The sequence below is a fragment of the Scomber japonicus genome, chromosome 14 (genome assembly GCF_027409825.1).
Source record: "Scomber japonicus isolate fScoJap1 chromosome 14, fScoJap1.pri, whole genome shotgun sequence".
In the NCBI taxonomy this organism is placed as follows: Eukaryota; Metazoa; Chordata; class Actinopteri; order Scombriformes; family Scombridae; genus Scomber; species Scomber japonicus.
Window position 1 is genome coordinate 31,101,952 of NC_070591.1, and position 23,536 is coordinate 31,125,487.

General features: G+C 39.3%; 1 protein-coding gene across 1 annotated transcript in view; it reads right to left on the bottom strand.

The window, feature by feature from the left end:
• Nucleotides 1–23,536, bottom strand: part of piezo1 (piezo-type mechanosensitive ion channel component 1) — a 109,691-nt gene that overhangs the window by 75,896 nt on the left and 10,259 nt on the right. Inside the window, exon 2 of the mRNA XM_053332665.1 lies at nt 7,098–7,193. Within this exon, the coding sequence (XP_053188640.1) occupies nt 7,098–7,193 (96 nt within the window). The remainder of the gene's footprint in view (nt 1–7,097; nt 7,194–23,536) is intronic.

Sequence of the window (23,536 nt, forward strand, 5' to 3'; positions counted from 1 at the left end):
ATTGTCCTGATATTAGCTGACCAATAATAGACTATAAAATTAGGCAGAGCCAAGCCACCTAAATCTTTGGGTTTTTGCAAAGTGTCTTTTCTAATTCTGGGATTGCTTTTGTTCCAAATAAAGTGTGTTATGGAGTTATCAATTGTGTGAAAGAAGGTTTTGGGCAGAAAAATAGGTAAACATTGAAAGAGATATAAAAACTTCGGTAACACATTCATTTTAATGCAATTTATCCGACCCGCTAGGGAGAGGGGCAAGATAGACCAGCGTTGGAGGTCATCGGACATTCTAGTTATAAGGGGAGAGAAATTCTGATTGTATAATTCTGAATAATCCCTAGTAATGCAGATGCCTAGGTATTTAAAGTGACTCTGGGATACCTTAAATGGTAAACTTGAGAAGGGATATGTTAACGCTGCAGAATTAATTGGCATGAGTTCACTCTTCTGAAAACTTAGCTTATAACCTGATATTTGCCCAAACTCTTTCAGCACACTTAACACTACAGGGATGGATCTAGCAGGATCAGAGACATAGAGCAAAAGATCGTCTGCATACAAAGATAATTTGTGTTCCGAGCCGCCCCGTGAGATCCCAAGCATTTGACTAGACCTGAGGGCAACCGCTAAAGGCTCGATAGCGATAGCAAACAATAAAGGCGAGAGTGGACAGCCCTGTCGAGTGCCACAATAGAGAGGGAAATAGTCAGAAAAATCATTATTTGTGTGAACACGTGCAAGAGGAGAAGTATACAAGAGTCTAATCCATGAAATAAATGCTTTACCAAAACCAAACCGCTGAAGCGTGTAGAACAGGAAAGACCACTCCACGCGGTCAAATGCCTTCTCGACATCCATTGAGATGACTAACTCAGGGGAGATAGAGGCTGTGGAGGAATACAGAATATCAAGCAGCCGACGAACTTTATGAAAAGAATGACGGTCTTTCACAAACCCTGTTTGATCAGTGGCAACAATGGTGGGAAGGACGCTTTCCAAGCGTTTCGCCAGCACTTTTGCGAGCAATTTGACATCAGCATTAAGTAAGGACAGGGGCTGATAGTTGCTACAGGATAGCGTATCTTTATCCTTTTTGAGTATTAGAGAGATAGTCGCTTGTCTTAATGAGGGGGGTAGGATGCCATTTTGCATTGATTCATTAAACATGTTGAGTAAAAGAGGAGACAGGTAATCAAAGAATGTTGAATGAATGGCCAGGACATTTTCCGCTCTGCATAGACATCAAGGCACTTCTAAGTTCACTTATTGTGAGAGGTTTGTCCAGATCGGCTGCCATGTCAGAGTCAATAGATGGTAAAGGCAAAGAATCAAAAAATCGCTTAAACTGAGCCTCATCATTGGGGCTCTCAGAAGTGTATAAAGAGAAATAAAATTGCTTAAATTGAGAGTTGATACATTGAGGGTCTATCGTTATCCCCCTATCTGTGTTGATCTGGGGGATTTGTCTTGATGAAGCAGATTGCCGTATTTGGTGAGCTAAAAGTTTGCTTGGTTTATCACCAAATTCATAATAATTATGCCGTGATTTTAGAAGGGCCTTAGCCGCAACATCCGAGGATAAACAATCAAATTCAGATTTTTTTGTGAGCAAATCTTTAATTAAGTCAGGCTCAGGTGAGTCAGCACATTTTAATTGCAACTCTGAAATCGCCTTGGAGAGGACCAAGTTCTTTTCCTTGGCAATTTTTCTCTGGTGGGCTGAATATGAAATAATTTCTCCTCTAAGAAAGGCTTTACAGGTCTCCCAAATAGTAGCTGCAGATACTTCTGAATTAACATTGGTTGCTATAAAGAGATCAATGCGGCTGTTTATTTTCTTAATAAATTCATTATCAGAGAGTAGTAAAGAATCAAAGCGCCAAGGGACACGGGATGGGGGCTTACCCGGAAGGGAGATGTCCAAGACTACAGTAGCATGGTCTGAAATCACGATAGGATTATAGGAACAAAATTTAACAGAGGAGAGTAATTTGTTGTCAACGAGAAATAAATCTATGTTGTGGACCGGGGAAAAGAAAGAGAAACGTCTGGTGCCAGGATTAAAAAAGCGCCAGACATCAGAGATGGCATATTGTTCCATAAACACCTGAATTGTTTTAGCTGACTTAGACATGGCAGAAAGCTTGGTAGAAGAGCGGTCTAGCGAAGGGTCAAGGCAGCAGTTGAAATCACCTCCTAAAACAGGCTGGTGAGAGTGCAAGTCAGGTAGAGAGAAAAACATTTTTTTGAAAAAATTATCGTCATCCCAGTTAGGTCCATAAACATTTGCTAATATGAGACTATTACCACACATTTTGCCTGTTATGATAATAAAACGCCCATTAGGATCAGAGATGACTTGGGACACAGAAAAGGGAACAGATTTATGGATAAGTATGGCTGCTCCTCTAGCCTTGCTGGAAAAGGAAGAATGATACAGCTGGCCCACCCACCCCCTGCGAAGCTTAAGGTGATCTGCTGGCCTAAGGTGAGTTTCCTGTAAAAAGGCGATTTTGGTGTTTAAAGATTGTAGGTGATTAAGGACTTTGCTTCGTTTGAAAGGTGAGTTCAGCCCTTTTACGTTCCAGCAGGTAAGCCTTAATGCACTACCAAGTGCCGGTAGGGGATCAGGTAAAGCCATCAGGTAATGTGGTTATATAGGGACCCACTGCAATAGATAACCCTTACTGTGCCCATAAACACAACCCCCAAACAGTCAAGGACGATAAAGGGAATAAGCACCAGAATGAAAATCACACTGTGCATTGCAGCAAAAACACACCAGTTTACGTAAAATAAATACAAAAAAACACACAACAAATCACAACTGAGAAGACATTAACAGTTATACATCCTTCCCCCCTCCCACCCCATCCTAGGCTGCATGCAGTTGCTGGCACGCAGGACAGCAACATACAGCACTCTGATCTACCGATCAGCATATTTAACTACTTCCTTACATCTTTGCAAAAACTCCCACCAGGTAACAAATTTACAATGATTTCTAACCTCTTGAAATGCCTCTAAGAACAAGAGGAAACTAGTGTGAAGAGCATCCACAGCATCAGAGATATTATGAATTAACGTCCCTGCTAAATATGATGAACAACGTGACAGGGCTTTCAAATCACAGTCATTAGAGGGCGCGTCTGCACCCCGAGGATCCGAGCATATGAACACAGCTGTCTGATGAGGAGATATGGCATTTGGAAAGGTACATCCTCCTGGAAAAAGCTAATTTTCAAACAGCTAAAACTGTCCTCATGGCAGTAGGCATAAACGCTCTTACAAACAAAGTCAAATTGCCATGGCAACACGGAAGAACAAATAAACAGAAAACGCAATAATTGAACGGATCCCCAGTACACGAAAATAGCAGCGCGGATAAACTGCATATTAATAGGTAATATGCATCTGATTACAAATTCTGCACATACTTATCAGCCTCCACAACGGACCGGATCCAAACTTTCTCACCGCTGGGCAGAGTGATGCGGAGTTTAGCAGGGAAGAGGAGAGATGGCTTGTATCCACGTCTGTAAAGTTCAGCCATCACGTCCTTATATTCCGCCCTCTGTTTCAGCACATCTGCGGTGTAATCCTCGTAAATCCGGATCTTGTGCTCCTTGTAGGACAGGTTACCTCGTTTACGAGCTTCTCGGATGATCAGGTCCTTAACTTGGAAGCGGTGGAGACGTATTATGACAGGTCGGGGCTTTGAACCAGGCGCAGGCTTCGGTGCAAGGCTCCTGTGTGCACGGTCCAACTCGGGTGGAGAAGGTAAAACCTCTGTGCCAAAAACGTCGACCAAGAGTTGGGAAAAGAAAGCTGTTGGGCGAGGACCTTCAAGGGACTCAGGTAAGCCGATGATCCGTATGTTTTGGCGCCTGCTGCGCCCCTCCAAGTCGGCTAGTCTGGCCGTCAGTGATTCCTTGTCTTGCTTCAAAGTTGTGCACACTTTCTCAAGTTCACCGAGACGACGATCCACTTCGTTAGTATTATCCTCCAGTGAGCCAATGCGCTGCTCATGGTCTGAAACCGTTGAGTTCAAGTTGTCCAGGGTCTTGGAGAGCTTATCAAATGAAGACTTAAAGTCGGCAGCCAGGGCTCTTCTGTGGTCAGCTAGCAAAGAGCTAATGTCTTCCATTGTGATGCTAGCGGGTGGCAAAAGAGCCTCTTTCTCTTGTTTTCCCTTTTGTTTTGACATTGTCGGGATCAGAGTGTTAAATGAACTTCTAAGTCAGTTATGCAGTAAGAAAATATGCAAATAAGAGGCTAGAGCGAATAGCAGGAGTGAATTGCAAGCACGTCTCTACTCTGCGCGCCTCATACCGGAAGTCCCTTGTGATCTATTCTATGTGCAGTATATAAACTGAAGGACTGAAGTGGGGGTTTTGAATAAAAATGCTGTTTTCTACTACTATGGGAGCTTTTGGGGAGCAATAAAAAATCAATCTAAATAAGTAAACTATTTTTTGCATGATATCTTATAGTACAGAGATGTTTCCTCAAGTAGCATGACATATTTACATATGCAAATGTCTGTAAGTATGCACACAGATAAAGCAACAGGCTGAGGTTGGAATTATAGATAACAATAGGTCATAATAGATCTCAACAGTAAGCAGACCCATTTTTGGCATGTAAACACCTGAGCAACAGTGTAGTTACTTATATTGAATTCCTATTTTTTAACATAGTGTCTCCCTCTAACTGTTAACAGCTCAGGTGAGTCAGAGGATGAAAACCAGTCCCGTTTAATGATTGATGATGATGACTGATTCACACCACAAAAACAATTAATCATCCATATTATTATTATTATCATTATCATTATCATTATTATTATTAATTAACAGTGTATTGAACTCAATACATGCACACTGAGTCACTCCTGAAACAGTTCTTATAGATCACAGTCTGTGACAAAATCTTAGACAGCTCCAGATGTCTGACTTAACAGATGGCTTGTTTTTGTTCTTCCCTGCTCTCCTCCATCTTCACTGTCATGGTTATAGTATCTGACTATAAGCACTAATTAGTTAGGGAGGTATTCAATATTAGGTAATCTCTTTCCAGACAAAGTATTGCAACATAGAATGTCACAATTACAGCACTGACATACTGTACTCTCAGAGGCTGAACTTGTAATGTTAACAGATTGCCTGTAGGTGTGAATGTGAGTATGATTGTCTGTATATGTAATAGTCATGTGATAAACTGTCCATGTCTGAAAGCCTGCTAGGAACAAGCTTGTAAGGAAGGATGAAAGATACTTCTCATCCCAAACCAGTGACTGTCATTGTTCTAGCTTCTTGTTAAATGGTATTGCTTCTATGTTAGAGTTTCTATGTTGAATTGGCTTGTTGCTGAAATGTGCTGTATAAATTATAACAGCTTATGTTAAAAAGAGAACTTTTTGTTTTAATGATATATGCTGATTTTATGAAATAAGAAAGTTAAAATGATTTTATAACAAAGAGAAATGCATAATGAAGAGCACTGCGATAATGTAGTAACTATACTGTAGTAATGTTGAACCAACTGCTATTAGAGGTTCTTGCTCCTGTATCAAGCAAACTGGTCAAACTGGTGAGACCCTCATTATAAGTCTTTAATGTAGAGGTAAACACTTGACAAAAAACAAACACAAACCTAAATCTCACTGAAAATCCTTAAAGACAACATAAGAACATGCACATGTTCTTCCTCTGACAATAACCCTGTCAGAGAGAGCAGTTACTACAGCAGGAAGATACTCTCAGTCTCTCTCACTAGAATTAATAGCTCTCAGTTTGAAGTCCTGAGTTGCAGCTTATGGTTGGTGATTTATATAGCGTCTCACATTCTGGAAACAGCCTGATACCTTGGACCGAGGCTAATGATAACTTCCTGGGAACACCAAGTAGTGCGTTCAGCTAGCCTTCAGCTATCAGGCTCCTCTCCTGTGGAACCATCTTCCAGATTTGGTCCGGGGGGCAGACACCCTCCCTACATTTAAGAGTAGGCTTAAAACTTTCCTTTTTGATAAAGCTTATAGTTAGGGCTCTTAGAGCTCTTGACTTATGCTGCCATAGGCTTAGATTGCCGGGGGACCCCCATGATGCACTGAGCTCCTCTCTCCTCCTCCCTCTCTCTCTCTCTATCCATCCATCTATATCCATTAACATTCATGTTCTATTAATGCATTCAATAACCTAAACTTCTTCCCCGGAGTTGTCTGTGCTTTCTCGTCTCACAGGTAATCTGGGCCTGTAGACGTCCGGATGACAGATTCCAGTCCCGGACCTTCTAGCTTCATTGTTGATTTTCATTGTGCTTCTCTCCTCTATCCTTCCTTTCTCTCCTCTCTACCCAAACCGGTCGAGACAGATGGCCGCCCACTTCTGAGTCTGGTTCTGCCTGAGGTTCCTTCCTGTTAAAAGGGAGTTTTTTCTCGCCACTGTTGCTCATGTGGGAATGTTGGGTCTCTTTAAAGTTAAAACCTGAAGAGTTCGGTTTAGAACCTGCTCTATGTGGAAAGTGCCTTGAGATAACTTTGTTGTGATTTGGCGCTATACAAATAAAGATTGATTGATTGATTGATTGATTGATTGATTGATTGATTGAATAGTCAAACTATAGAGCGCAGCACATGAACCAACTGTCAATCACATCTGCCAATCAACACCCACACAGCAGACATCAAAGCTACTCTTCAAATCTTATTAACAGAGCAATAATTTCTAAAATGACCACCATCACACTTATTAGAGGATCTTTGGTGATTGAGAGCATAATGACTCATTGAAAAACCGGAGTAATAGTATTTCTAGAGAGCAGTTGGGAGTCAGTTGAAAGCAGCATCTAGTGCCCATCAGTAACATTTTATGTTACGTTTGCATTGGCTTCAACTTCAAGCTGTGGCAGTTGTTGCTTGGTCTAATCTTAACATTGAATTTGTATGACAAGGTAATATCAAAACACAAACAATTTATAAGAAAAATGAAGACCAGTCAAGTCCAGACTAACTCATGAAGTAAAATGATTTCCATCACAGTATTTAATACATAAACTGGGATCTAAGGGGAAAACAGGGTGTCAAAAAAAAGTTTTTACCTCTGATAGTGTGTTTGTTGGGACACAGGAACCACGGCAGAAGCAGCACGTAGAGGAAGTAAACCAATGACAGGACATTGTAGCGAAAAAGACAAGCTGCAAAGACAGAAACACATATATTAATATTTACATATACTAGCATGGATGACTTTGATCTTGAGAGAGAGAGACATGTAAATGTGTGCTATTTTGAAGAAATATTTCAGAATAAAGTATTCATGATACCATAAAACATTACTGAGTCTGAAAACAAATGTTCCACATTGTTGTCACTGTACAACCCCCCCCCCCCCTCCCCCAACTCCCCACCAATCCCCCAAAACCCTAACCCCTAACCAAGCAGGTGTGCCATGTAGTAAAGTGTAGTGTAGGTACTAAGAGGCCACAGATAGACCTACTTGATCTTACCTTGAAAGGCAGCTAGGTTCACAAGATCATGTGAGAATCCCCATAGGACACTGAAGCTCATAACTTGAAGCCTGACTAGATGGAATCTCATGTGATCTTATGAATTCAGCTGCCATGCAAGGTAAGTGTGGTGTGTATGCAGCTGAGTGTGAACTCTAACCAATGACTAAAGACAGAGTAGAAAGTGTTAAACTCACAGAAACAATCAATTATCAAAAGGAAAAGCAAGGCAGCTTTATTTATATAGCACATTTCATACACAATGGCAACTCAATGTGCTTTACATAAAACAAACATTTAACAGTAAGAATTGGAAACAAAAAACATAAAAACATGCAATTTGAGAAATAAAAATAAAACCCAAACATTAAAACATACAATTAAACTCCCCACCCCACTAATAGTAATAAAAACATTTAAAAAATAAAATAAAAATTAATTAAAAAATTAAAATATTATATTATATTAAAAAAAAATATATATATATATATATATATATATATATATATATATATATATATATTATCATTATATAATGATTTGATTTTACAATATAAAGTGCTTTAAAAAAGCTCAATCATAAGCACATGAGAAGAGAAGTGTTTTTAACCTGGATTTAAAAATGTTCATAGTTGGCGCTGAAAAAAAGTGTTATTAGCTCTAATCTGCACATGAAGTTTAAGTTGTGTGGGTCTCAGCATGCATTTAAAATAAGGCCTGCCAAAGGGTGTGTCATGTTGTTAAAAGCCACGTACAGAGCATTTGAGGCAGTTGTGGCCACAGTGCAGTTATTACCAGACACTGCCATCATCTCAGTGCAGAAGGAGCACACATAGAGGGCTAACTCGCTGGCTGCCTTCCTTCTGCATGCACAGTACAGGAGGGATTAGATGAGGTGTGAGGCTAGTTTTAAGGAATTAAGATGATCTTCCAACATTAAGACATGGGAATAAATGTTATTTGCCCTTGTTAAACACATGCAGTGCATAGTTCACCTAGGGTTAAGGTCTGGATTACATGGATTCCACATCCTTTTTTGATCAACTGCAATAACGTCATAGCCTTTACAGTGTATTTTCACATCACTGGCACAATAACAATGACATTCACATAAGTTTGACTCTAAAATTCTTCTGTGGCACAAGAAATGGGTTTTTTTTTGTTGTTGTCACCAAGTGCTGCTCATGGAGGAATGTTGGGTCTCTGTAAATTAAAGAGTACAAAAGTGCCCTAACTTCTGCTATGATTGGGCTCTAAAACAACATATTTGACCCTTATTGGTCTACCACACTGTACTTCCACCATCTTTTTTTTGTTTGTTATTTATGTTCTTTATTCGTTTCGAAGATGCATGTTCTTACATACACAGGATTCACACCAATGTACACTGATTAGCACATCTCACATCCACGAAGAAAACAAAACAGAAAAATAAAACAAAAACAGAATCCAAAAGGCAGCCCAACTTTTATTTACACTCCTCTCCAGTATTCACTTATGTTCTGTATCCTTTCTACAAGTTTGTATCCATGCTGTAGTTAAAATATAGCTTGGCCAAACCAAATGGTGTAACAAGGGGTAATCAAAACAGATGCCCATTACAACTAAATACAAGACAAACTAATTAAACCCAAATCTCCCCCATGACACAGCAGCACATGGTTCAGCCTGATGAGCTTTCTCCGGGATTTAAGGATCCTCAGCTCTTAGTCCTGCTTTTTCTCCACCAGGCAGAGTCCTCACCCAACCACACTAACTCAAAGACAAAGAAAGAAATGATTCATATGACAGAAAAATGTGCAAAACCCTACATTGTTAAAATATGTGCACTTTGCCTAAGAATGCAAGGCTCAAAGTAAATAAACAAATTTCAAGTCAAACAAACTGTGTAGTGTCAGTTGTTTAATTTGAATTGTTTGGTATGGCTGCCTGCAAATGAAATGAAGCTGTGTAGATAAGCAAACTAAAGTGGAGAGTAAGTTGGGCGCATATTATCATCAGGCATTGTGTGCAGCATTGTGCGTGAGACAGTGTGCAGGAGCTTTATCATTTTTTCATTTTACCATTGCACTCTCCTCCTACACACCTGCCACCACTCAGGTGTGCACAAACTTTCAATAATTAGACGTTGCTAAATTGTAAATAAAACGCATTTATACAGCACTTGTCTAGTCTACCAAACCACTGAAAGCACTTTACAACACATGCCAACAATCACACATTCACACACATATTCATACACTGATAGCAGAGGCTGCCATGCTGGGTGTCAACCTGCTCATCAGGAGAAATATAAGGCTTTTTATCAAAACCCAAAGTGCTTTAAAATGATTGTTCACTCACCATTCACATACACACTCACACACTGATGGCACAGCCACACTTGGACATGCAGACCGGGGATCAAACCACCAACCCTCTGATACAGGAAGTGAATGACCCAGTCTACATCCTGAGCCACTGCCGCCTGTGTGTATTATCTTTACTGTTTGATTAGCCTAGAGCAGAACTTTGCAGTACAGAGATGGAATTGTTGAGTGTAATTCTCTTGATGAAGTCATTTATGAAGGCCAAAGGTTAACTAAATAAACCCAGCCCTGAAAAACCACATCTAAACCTCCAGGATACCACAGCTCACATGTGACTTTATGGCCCACACATGGATTGTTTGTGTTCCAGGCCTGGGACTTGTGTTACTGACCCATCACAGGCATTTAGTTTGCTTTGAGAAGCAGGGAGCACACAACAGAATGGATAATCCCATTTACTGCATTTCTACACACTAACACTTACAAAAGTAACAATGCAAAATCTGGGAAATAATGAAGTTAGTCGTCATTTTAAATTCTGTCACAATAGGTCTAGATAGAAAATATGATAATCCTGAGCTGAATTACTGAGTAGCCTTCTATTCAATTCACATTTCCTTTCTTTCTATTCATTCCTTCTTTAAAGAAATGCATTACTACTGCTGTTGGTGTTTCATTTTTATTCATTCAGTTAACAATTTTTCCAGTGTGCATGAAACTGCGTAGGTAGGCCGCCCATGTCAGCTGTTCATTGGGTATTAAAACTAGTCTTCTGACCACTCAAAGCACTTTACACTGCATGCCAACATTCACATACATTCACATACTGATGTCAGCATCGGGAGCGGTTCGCGATTCAGTGTCCTCTCCAAGGACACATTGACATGTGGACTGGAGGAGCTGGGGATCGAACCACCAATCTTCTGCACAATTTTTACAGTTTCAGAAATAATATCCATCCCATCCCTTTCTATATACGTTATACAGTGACGTAATCGCGTGACTCCTTGCCGGTGGAAAAGCAACAGGTTCCTCGGGTTAGCACCAGGCGGGGAGTTCCGGTCCTCTGAAATGAGGCCAATGCGGAAGTAACTTAGAACTGCATTCTAGCAAAAGGCCACCAGAGGCTGACCGTTTTGGTGTCAAAAGGACTTCCGTCTCAATCAACACAGTCTCACCCCCTATTCGTCATAAACTGCCGCTTGGTCATTTCCCCCTGACGTCCATAGACAACATCGAGGGTACCCTATTTCGTCGCTTGACAACGTAGCGGGTCATCCGATTGATTGGAATGCAAATCCCTCATCTTCGGATATTGACGAAAGGGGGTCATGCATCCAGCAGTTTGCCTGCGCTGGAAAATATGGTTTCAAGCGATCGATTTTGTGTTACAGATGTGTATGTTGCAGTAGTGTGTGGCCCATAGAGGTATATGATGTGTAGTTTATCATTTATGATTAAGTAATTCTCAAGTGCGCCACAAAATTGTAGGACTACAACGTTGTCATTTCCTGTAAGTGGTAACGTTTTACTTTAACGTTTTTATATAGCCTACATTTCCTTTATTTTCGCTCAGCCGTGCATGATATTATTTCAAGAAGCTTCTTGTTTTTATTATTTTTCTGCTCATTTTAATGAACAGATTCAATTATAATTCCCGTGTATCTTATAACTTCACTGATATCTCATGTTTTGCACATCGTAGCCACTGCTTGATCAGCTGTCATTGTTGGGAGGAATACAGAAAAAAACGGGACAACCAAGGAATCCTGCGTGATGTCATGCTGTCCCCAGCTGTCCCCAACTGAAAACCCGGCCCATAGCAACCGAAACCGGTCTTTTCCAGCGCAGGCAAACCGCTGGATGCATGACCCCCTTTCGTCAATATCCGAAGATGAGGGATTTGCATTCCAATCTATCGGATGACCCGCTATGTTGTCAAGCGACAAAATGGGGGTACCCTCGAAGTCGTCTATGGACGTCAGGGGGAAATGACCAAGCGGCAGTTTATGACGAATAGGGGTGAGACCGTGTTGTCTCAAAACAAGTCTATGGAGAATTCACCAATTTCTCACTTGATTTCTAACCTCAGTAAACGTTTTCAAAATGTGTTTATGGTCTCAATCGCTTGCCTTTTTCAGTGCAGTCTGGTGTTCATTTGTGAAATTTTGGCCTCCCTCATTTTATATTTGACGATAAATCAAGGGCATTAGGGCGTGGCTATGACAGGTTGATTGCCCTGTGTCCTCAAGATCCAGCCCTTGCAAATTACCCGCTCCGCCCATGGCCCCGCCTCATGCCCATATAAGTAGAATCCATGTTTTTATTTTTCCCAGCAAGCACCTGAAATTTTCAAGATGCCGCTGCCCAAATTCGAAACTATTGGCTTCCGAGCAGCAGTCCACAAACCAATGGGTGACGTCACGGATGTTACATCCATTTCTTCTATACAGTCTATGGTTAGCACCAACTGAGCACTGGCTCTAGCACTAGCTCCGAACCAGCACCGGCTCCAGCTCGGTGATTAAATTCAATCACTGCATTTTTTGACATAGTTCAAGCCAGATCAAATCAAGCCAAACCTTGACCTCAACACCTCAACTTCCTAACAAATCCATACATGGAGAGAGGGACTTTCTTTCTTCCTCTTTCTGTGTGCTCTCCTCAGACACAGTGTACTCTCAACCTGTATATGACTCCACCAATTTAAGCCACAGAAAGCCACAGAAAAAATATTTGTAACCTGCTGCATAAGCTCACCTTCTAACAAAATATTTGATTTATGCTTCCAGCTGATATTTGAAATATATTCACAGTGTCTTTGGACAGAGCAGATGTTAGTAAATCAACAATAGGGCCTGTGGGTAATTTAAAAAAATGTTTGCCTTGCACGCTAGCTACCTGCACAGACTACCAGATAACAGATACTTACTGGAATGCTAAGAGATTGCTCACATTTACTCACCATATCAAAACTTTCTGCACTTCTCATTAGATTTCTGTGACTAAGTGTTGCAGAATTGAAATGCTTTGGAGAGTTGGAGAAACGGTGTCAGCAAGTCAACTGTGTGATATCCTGACTTTTAATCCAGATGATGGGTCAAGCTTTAAAAATACTGGATAATGCAGCTCCCATTCTGCAACTTGATAGTGTCTTTCAATAGAACCCACCCACCATTCATTTCCACAACCCTAAACTTAGGCTTTCTGTTACAGATTTGTAGCCTCTAAACTCAAAAGTGATGTCATGAATGAAGCACATTTAGTCAGAGACAATTATTAGATCAATTATTTTTTACATTTGACCAATCAACTGATTTTGATATGTAAAATCAGTGGAATGCCTCTTTAACCTAGATTATAATCAAATATATGACATCTTTAGCTTAATTCCAGTCATTAGTTTTATAATGAGACATGCTATGAGCATAGAATTCTGTATTGGAGACATTTCAGAGACAGATGTCTTGACCTAAACACTGAGCAATAAAACCAAAGCTAACTGCATGAAGAGATACCACTGAAGACACAAGAGAGAAAACATGGTTTTGAAATTGGGTTGAAGTGACTCTAATTAAAAAGTGTTTGTGGTTTAACATTTTTGTTGCTCTGTTCTTCATTTTCTCATTCTGGCACTTTTTAATCAACATATCTTATGGGAAAGCTCTGTTACCTCTCTAAACTAAACCACTGCAGCTAGTCATTAGTTCCTCTGCAGCTGTAACTCACAGTGAACAGAGAACAGTGCTGCCAGCTCTGACACAGAGAAAGCATTTCCTCTCTTTCATATGGGACTCATGCCATTGGTCATCTGACATTGCATAAAATGCCAAGTTAGTCATTCATGCTGTGTGTGTGGTGTGTGTGTGTGTGTGTGTGTGTGTGTGTGTGTGTTGCCTGTGAGCGTTTTCACTGTTAGTCAGTACGTTTCTCAAGGCTATAAAGGAAGAGCTCATTGTTCTCCAACAGGTGGAGAATGAATCACTTTATGACTGGAACAGACTGCAGTCTGTCACCAGCTCTCTGAATGTAAATGTCCTAAATGTAAAGAAGCTTTTTGGGTAATATTTTAGACTACTCTAACAACAAACTAAAAAGCAGGATATTAAGTATTTAGACACGCTGTAACCCTAGCATCTTTTTCATCTTTTTCACAGAAGTGTTTACCATGGGGTTGTTGCAGTCTTCATTACTGCTCATAAATATTGGATTCATAAGCCAGAGGGGCAATAACTTGATCTCAAAAGCGTTTTGTTGGTGTCTTAAGTAATTCTCCAGTCCTGATGGTGGCACTAGAGGAAAGGTCAGGAGTCACAAAACAAAAGTGGATTACCATCCAGACAATTTCACAGCCTGTCACTTGGCACTTTGGTATGGTAGTTTAATTAATTGTACACATGGCTGGACATTTGCACCACTAGTGTAGAATATCAACTGAGGCATGTCCTTATTACATCCTGCTGTGGCTGCAGCACAGAGGCTCTGTGGCTTTCAAAAACAATGTAATAATGCAGACCAGTGCACCACCATCACCACGACAACCTCTATAATAAACGTACAATAGAATTATCGCGTCTGACAGTGTATAAGCTTTGCATAGGTTTTTATGTCTCATTCATTTATAATGTGTATCTTTGTTTCATTTCATTAACTTCGAACCGCCATGTAAAGCAAGGTAACATGTTTTGTGATATAAATATATGATTATTTGTATTGATATTCTCCTACATAATAAAGGTCAGCAGTGCATGGAGAGACAGGTTGAGACTGGATTTTAGAGGCAGATACAGTTTCCAGCAAAATGCAGAGGCTCTAAAACATTTTGGCGTGAGACTTAAAAAAAGTCTTAAAAATTGAAGTCATGTTTTGAGTGTGTTTCATGTGAAAGATTTTAGAGGCCTGAAGATAATATAAAAATAGTATTTCACAAGTCAAACAAAATACATACTGGAATACATACCATCATTTTAACAGAACTGTGTTTTCAGTCTTTGTGATCTCTGTAATCATCATGTGACTTATTATTTATGGTCACTCCATGATTTATGTTGAGTTTGAATATTATAGCAGATTGCAATCCTGGAATCAGCTTTTAGACAACTTACACTATGTCATCAAGATTGCTTGATTCAGCCCTGATCCTGATCCTGATCCTGATCCTGATCCTGATCCTGCAGACAGTCTTACTTAATAAAAATATGATTGTCAGAGGAGCACAACTACATTATAAGCCCCCACGTGCAGTATTGGAGGGGCCCCACCCTAGCTGCCCAGTTAATCATCAGACACACCCAAAGTGACATCTATGCACAGACATGATAATAGCATTGAGTAACCACAGCACCTATCTCTCTCCAGCACTCTGCTCTCTCCGTCCTGTTATGTTTCCTCTGCATGTGTCTAATTTCCAGTGGCATAGTGTTTCTCTTTGTTCAAGCTCGGGTGCAACAGCAGTTATGGTTTTGATATTTTTTCACATCTCTCTTTATTGGCAGGCAGTAGGAAATGTTGCAATACATTCCAGTGCTCAGATCTGCCTGCTTCTCTTTTTCTCACTGGAATCACTCTGTTGAAGTCATTCTCTGTACAATGCTTCTTTACAATAGTAACTCACCACATGCAAATTCATTCATTCATTGAGCTCTACACTGAACTATCGTCCATATGACAAAACTGATTCTATTTTAAAAAGGGAAACCAAGGTGATTTTTCTCTGCCTGCTTTATTTAAGTCATGTCTAACATTTGTAATGATCTGTTGGTTTCATTTGACTGAAAAAACAAAGACCTGCTGGTGAAATCTGTGAATGTGTGCTATAAATTTGTTGTAAATTTAAATACAAGAAGACCCAGTGCAATAATGAACTCTATGTAATAATGAACTGTGTATACTGCAGTGTCTCACTGAGTCGTTTAATATATTTATCATATTTTAGAACACATATTTTTTAAGTTTTATGGGTATGAGTATGAATGTATATGTGGTTATAGGTATGGGTGAGATGTGTTTGGGGTGGTGTGTGTGTGTGTGTGTGTGTGTGTGTCTGTGTGTTTGTTTGTGTGTGTGTGTGTGTGTGTGTGTGTGTGTTTGTGTGTGTGTGTGTGTGTGTGTGTGTGTCTGCTAGTGTTAGATGAATATATTTTATATTTTTATCCTGCAATTGGACTTTTCAAACAGAATTTCGTTGTATACTTGCAATAACAATGAAGATCTATTCTATTATATTCTACTGAGAGGTCAGGTTCAACTTTAAAGAGTCCAGTACCTCCAGTAGGTTACTAAAGAGCAAAGGTAGGACCACTCAAGGAGACCATATGTACAGTAGGTGAAAATTACAGACAGCATTCACTGAGTGGAATAACCAAGTCACAGGAATCATGAACAAGGACTAGACACTCTCATCACCATATAGTGCACACTGTAGGATTTCATATCCAACCAGACTCTGTGAGCTCCATCATATCTCAGGAACACCATCTAATGTAATGATTAGATGCTGCCATAAATACAATCTCATTTGTATGACTGTAAACAATGAACTCATGCTGTACACACTACAATATCTCTGTGCTTCATTGTCTTCTACTAGGGTGTTGTTTGGGGTTTTTTATGGGTTGGGCCTCTCTTCCCATGGTGCACAGGTTTCCTCTCAATCCAAACACACGCGCACACACACACACACACACACACACACACACACACACACACACACACACACACAAAAAACAGATGTTAATATAATTGTTAGCTAATGTGTTTGCTTTTATCTGTTTTTTAGGACGAATGAAGAGAAGACTTGTCAGGACAGAAAACTGACACAGGAATGTTAGGAGGGAGGATCAAAACTACCTCTGTAAGTAATCACATGGTTTTAACTACACAGAGCCAGAATTAATAAAACAGTGAGACTAATGTGATTAACTGTGTGTCCCACATCTCTTTGTATCCAAGGGAAAATATCACTCATAGAAAAATATCACTGAGAAATATTTAAATTGCATGTGATTAAAAGTTGTGGTTTTACAATTTAACTATCTAAAACCTTATTCAAACCTTCTTATTCATTTTCATGATTTAAACTGTAATCACTTTCACTTATTTCTATGGGAAACTCACATTAAATGATAAGAAGAGATAATGTGGATGATAGATGCAAGATATCAGACAGTGGTAATAAATGATGAATAAATAAATTATATCTACATATATGAAATCATTTCACATGCCTTTTTATTTCACAAGCATTTTCATTTGATCACTGCGGTAGTTTGACTTGTAGAGTTATGAATAGAGGCATCAGGTGTGAGCCTGAGACTGTAACAGATGTTGACTCCATACTCATGAAACACGTTATCACTGTGTGTGTGTTTGCATTTAGTTAGACATTAATAGGAAACTACATCTCACAATGTTACAATTAATCCAGACACACATGCACCAACACAGCTGTGTTGCCGTTGGCCACACACACACACACACACACACACACACACACACACACACACCCACACACACAGAGTGACATATACAGCACCTTTTGATTGTTTTACCTTTTACTTTATTATGAGAGAGTACTTTACATATTTTACATATGTTGGTGTTCATAGCATTCTTACAATAATAGTGAAATAATACACACACACACACATTAGTTTATTATTATTAGTGAATATATTTGCAGTCCTTTTGATGCCCAAACTTTTAACACATTATTGATTTTCTTTGGTTTAAATTGAGGCTCTCATGTCATCAGATCAAATCATGTTACTTATTTTATATCACTCCATATCTGTCCACTCACCTTTACTGTACTGTTGCTGCTCATGCTTTTACACCTTGTTAGTTGTATTTTATTATTAATTACATTTTATCTTTATATTGCACATAATTGCAAATTTGTTGTGCTTGTATAATGACAATAAAGCCTTGTTGTCTGTAATTCCTTTAAGACATTTCTTTCCTGTTATATCATGTTATGAGTCTATCTGTTTCCCTTTCAATTGTGCAATATCTTTAATAGCTCATGTTTTGTATTGAAAGTGGTGCCGGCTCTTTTTCTATGATAAACACAGCTTTTGTACTGAGATTGAAAAGAAATTGATGTGGCCTGCAAGAGGAAGAAGATCATTTTAATTGCATCTATTGTTTAGTTGTTCTGGTTTTTCTCTTTTTTTTTCTTTGATTCTGAAAATAAACCTCATGATTTTACTTAAATCACTGTGAATTTATTATTTCTTGTACTTTAATTCCCTTTTAAATCTGAGGTGGCCCCCATTTAGAAATGTTTAGGAACATTTCTAAATGGGAGTAGGGATCTATATTGAAGGAAATCTGTACCACCCATTTCCCGCCTCAAGAAGCAGCCACATTTCAGGGACAAGCACATAAAGGGATGTGGAGCAAGTGAACCACAAGAACCACAAGGCTCCATTTTTGACTAATCTGAATCTGCAACTTGTTTATAGTTGCTTTGCCCAACTATTATCAAGCATGATCAATCTGGGGCAGGTTGGATGACTTTTTTTTATGGCAAAACATCAACATTTGCTAAAAGTGGCTAGAAGCACATTTATCCCCTCAAACATGAAAGCCCCAGTTAAAGCTGCAAACAGTGAAGATCAGATCCTCACATCTTTATACACATTGGGGCGTGTCACAGTCAAAGTGCAGCACTACATCACAACACACACTGACAAATTAAAGAAAAAAAAACCTGAATGAACTTTTGATGAGGTTTCACTGTTGGGTCACAGATGGCAGGAGCCTCAGTCACAAAGACTGTTTAACTAGCTGCTGTTTTAATAGTGATATCTGCATTTAGATCTATGGGAACGACATCATTAAAGTCCATGTAAAGAAAGAATAAATATGTGTTCTGAGTTTGACATACCACAGAAAAGTATGTTGTTAACCACCCTGCCAAATTTGAATGATTAAAAAAATCGCCAAATATATGAAATTAGGCTTCAAAGTTGTGTAAAACTCAGCCTCTTTCTCTGCTACCAAACACTGTGGGAGTCCCCGCCGAGTCTACTGAAACCCCGCCCCCTACCAAGTGTCACCTATCAATCAAAGTCACCACCTCTACCAGAAACATGGGCGCTACGTCTAAGAGCTTTCTGCTGCTAACTCAGCGGCTAACTTGGCTACTAGCTCAGTGGCTAGCTTGTAGGCTAACTCGGCTGCTAGCTTGGCGGCTAACTCAGCTAACTGGCTAACTGTAGACTGTAGTAGTAGTGTGTGCTGAATGTATTTATACCTCTACAGCAGCAGGGACGGGTTTATACTAACGCAGTGGTGATTTTCAGACCCGCCCACTAAATCCTGAAACTGAAATCTTGAAACACAGTTTGTGAAGCCTAGCTCCACAATTCAAATCTATGGGAGATTTTGAACCAGCATGTTGGATAGTGTTCTACAGCACCATCATCAACAAAGTTCAGAGACTCTAGAATCAATGTATAATATAGTATAGTTATGGTCAGAGGACAGCATTCGTTCTCTAAGTTGGATCGTTCTTTGCTATGTTTTTATTTTATTTTTAGGAACCATCTCCATCTTTAACTATAGCTACTGGAAAAAGTTGACAGTGATGGATGTTGGAGATGAGACGGGCTTGGTTTCTGCACCAGAGCTCTGTGGGCTCACTGAATCCGTGAGTCTGTCATTTACAGGATTAACATTTCACTTTTGAGCTGTTCCTACACACACTGAGGTACCAAGCTGCCTTCCTGCTCTCTCCAGCACACCATACATCCACACATTCTGAACTCACTTCATTCACTTGTCAACACGTGTTCTCTCAGTGTTTGTTGCAGTATGTTGTTTATATCTCTATTCAGACGGTGACTGTTTGGCTTGTTTTAACCATCAACTTTTGATTCATTTCTTGTTTAAACTCAGGCAGCTCTTCCTTCATAATCCACTAGAATTCCTCTCTGAATGGTGTGAAGTCTACTTTTAATTCTCTTCTCAGGCTGCTCATTTGTGTACTTTTCATTACAATTGGGAGGGTCGCTGTTGTCTCATCTCTGCAATCTTGTTTCTTTTTGTGTTCGACCGTGTTGCTTTAAGTCAGTCTTTCTTTTTTTTCTTGCTTTTCTTACATCCCTCTGTTGCTTGTTTTGGCTGCCCCACTCATACTTTAGTCAGTTAAACCTCAATATGCCTTAATTGCTTATTTGTCAGGAGCTCTCAGCCTAGCCAGCCATCATGTTCGGTTGCATACCCAAAGTCAAATCTATTTATGGAAACTCATACTTGGAAATTAGGAAATTGTATTCAGCTGTGTATTTACAGTGGAGGTGAACTATCTGGGCTGAGGAAGCGTTCACACACCATTTCTACATATTATTATGTCTTGGTGCCATCAGATTTTGGCAACTTTGGACTATCCTGCTTACATCCAGTCTGCTGATTGTCTTCATGCATCTAAAAAAACTGCTGAAAGAACATGTGTTTACTCACTTTATAATTATTGTATGTGTATTATATTATGTATGTATATATGTATGTGTGTGTGTGTGTGTTATTTGTATGTTGTATGTAACTTGCCTATAGCACTTTGTAACAAATGTGTGTGAACAACACTGTGTAAATAAACGTAACTTACTTACTTTACTTATTTAATACATAATGTTGATAGTTCTTCTTCCTTTTGAGCCTTTTTATTAATCCTTTTTGACCTCTCTCAGTACCAGTATCATAAACGCACAAATAGGCATGCAGTAAAATCCAAATGTGGCTGGCACAGCTAGCTTTTTGCAAACAACAGCTCACTTAACCGCAGGGTGTAATTTACTATGTGAACATTTAAAATATGTGGTCACAGAGAAAGTTAGAAAGTTGTCATTTTAACTTTGTTGCCACGCAGCTGACTGTGGCTGAACAGGCTCCAAACTGTCACTTACTCTGCCAGCCTGTGCCAGCCTGTTATATCTCCATTCAGTCCCCTTCTGCTCTGTCATATACTGGAATGAATATGCAGCTTTATTACAGTCCCTCACACTCACTGTGCAACTCACATCATCACTATGCAAAAGTTCAGTTTCACCTACATAGAGTGGAACAGCAGAGATAACAACAGAGGAAGACTACTGGAATCAGTGTGACTGTACTCTCACAGTACTGAAGCCTCACTTTAGCTTCAGCTGAAGTTAAAAGTACATAATAACAACTGAGGAACACGAAGGTTCATTGCAGTGAGTAATACTTAAATGTACATATAGGATGTGAGTACTGTAGAAAGATAGGCTTGAAAAAAGGTGAACTTATTCTTTAACTGATGTTTCAGTTGACTTTCCACAACTAATGCCTGAGGTTGAGCTTCATGTGTTCCTGAGCTGATGGGTGGAGGTCGGGGGTCTTATTAACAAGGTATGTTTACACGCCTTTAGCTGCTCTCCAGTGTGTCCTTAAACGCACCTCTTAAATTTGGCTCCTTGTATCCTGTAGAGAACATTAGGCTGACAGAGATGAAACCATGATGTGCTGTGTGAAGATATCCAGAGCAATGCCCAGGCATGTTCACATCTACTCATTGTCAAAATAACAGCAACTATATAAGAGACTCATCATATCGAAGCAGCAATTTTACATCCACTTATACTGCAGTCAGTTCTGTCTGTGTGTTTTATTCCACACCTCACGAACACACACACACACACAGAGAGAGAGAGAGAGGAAAAACCAACAGGTCTGCAGTGGAACGTATAAAAACTGAGCATAGTGAAGCTTCATCTGATGAGGGTCCTGTCCAACTCTATTTTTTCCGTCGCTGATGGAAAAACACTGTGTGTGTGTGTGTGTGTGTGTATAATTGAGTCCAGCTTCCCTATTTTTGTGGAAAGAATATGGCAAAACAGACATTTATAATTCATGCTTATTCCTTCTCTCTCTTTCTTTCTTTCTCCCTCTCTATGAATTTAATTCAATTCAAAGAAACTTCATCGGCATCAATTGCTCTTGCACACACACACATACACTGTCTAAGTACACAGTCAGTTGTGTTTTGATGGTGGTGCTATAGATGTAATTTATGGGTAGTTGATGTTAAAATCATTGCTCCCCTGTGTACACGTTAACACTGAGCTAACTGTAGAGTTCCCGCTGTAGCCCGACTGTTCATTTCCACGACTTCCATGACAGTAAAAACAAACACACCACACATGATCACAGCAGCCTCAGCTCACTGGTGGAGATCAGACAGACATGTGACAGCAGCTGCAGGCACAACTGAAAATCCAAAATGTTTGAAGGGAAATGCCCAAATTTGCAGTTAGCCAGCAATAAAGGAAAAGATGCATGTTCATGGATATTTAACTGTATCATATTGTAAGAGATATGTATGCGTGAAAGCATTAACTCAATTGTGAAAATCATATAGTTTAAATGGAAGATTCAGATTGTACAATGATGATAGAAATAAATAACACAAACAATAATATGATTGGTGAAGATATTTATATGATCCAACTCAGTCATATTTTTTTTTCTTGTAAATGTTGTAAATGGTCACCGGTCATCATATCAGTATAGAGGCAGTATAGAGTGGCAGCACATAGTACAAACCAGGGGTGATTCCAGGATCAGACCTTTTGGGAGGCTCAGCTCATTTCATATACAATGCCGTGCAAGTGCTAAAATACAATAATAATATATTCATTTTTAAGGGTGCTGAGATTGAATTCAGGGGTGCTTGACCAACCCTAAAAATTACATCTTCTACAAACACAGTGATAACACAAGAAACATTTGGGCTAAACTATTAAAAAGCAAAACACACTATGCACTTATACACCATAGATAGGGCAGGGCGATTATGTCAATAATCAAAAATTCACCGAATTAATTGAACTTTTAACATCGATTACGATTAATTAAGGATTATCTCCACCCTTGATGAACAATTATGTATTTTCACACTTTCTTTAGTTTAGTATTTTCCACTGCTGCCCTCACACATGAGTATCTTTAGGGAGTGAAAATAAAGATGTTTTAAGGTGTGACACTGTGGTTAATGTCTTAATGTCTGAGATTTATCAACATATCAGCTGACTGCAGGGTTTTAATAAAGTAAGACAGATGGTTTGTGCACCACTAATAGTAGCAGCATTACTTGCTTATCGCATAAACATATGCCCCATTATTTTTCATAGACAGATGACAAAAACAAACCAACACAAAGAAAATACAACAATGTGAAAGCCACATGTCATGACCCTGCGGTGTCTCACTGATGTGATACAGTGAATAAAAGAAAGCAAAGATGAGCAACATGATTCCTATAAAGTCACTCAGAACATAAAGAACATCACACAGAAACTGAATTGGTTAAACAAACTAAAGAGACAATCCTTATATTTGAAGGATCATGTGTTTTTTGATTCCTGCCAGCAGCTGTACATGATTTGGAGCTTGACAGTCTCAACTCAAGCTCGCTTGTTCTGGAGCTTTTAATCATATCATTCATGGTCCTCATGAACATCTACAGTCTCAAAACAAATGAGCAAATTCAATTTGCTGATATGGACCATGTAGTAAAACAAGTGAACCTTGAGCTGACACTGTTATGTATTTTGATTTGTTTGGCTGATGAATTTTATAGTTAAAGTTGTGTTGAAATTTGTAGCTGAGATGGCTGCTTAAGATAGAGCTCATTATTATTAGTTCACCATTTCAGTGTTATTACTGCTGACTTCATACACACAGACAGTCCATTCT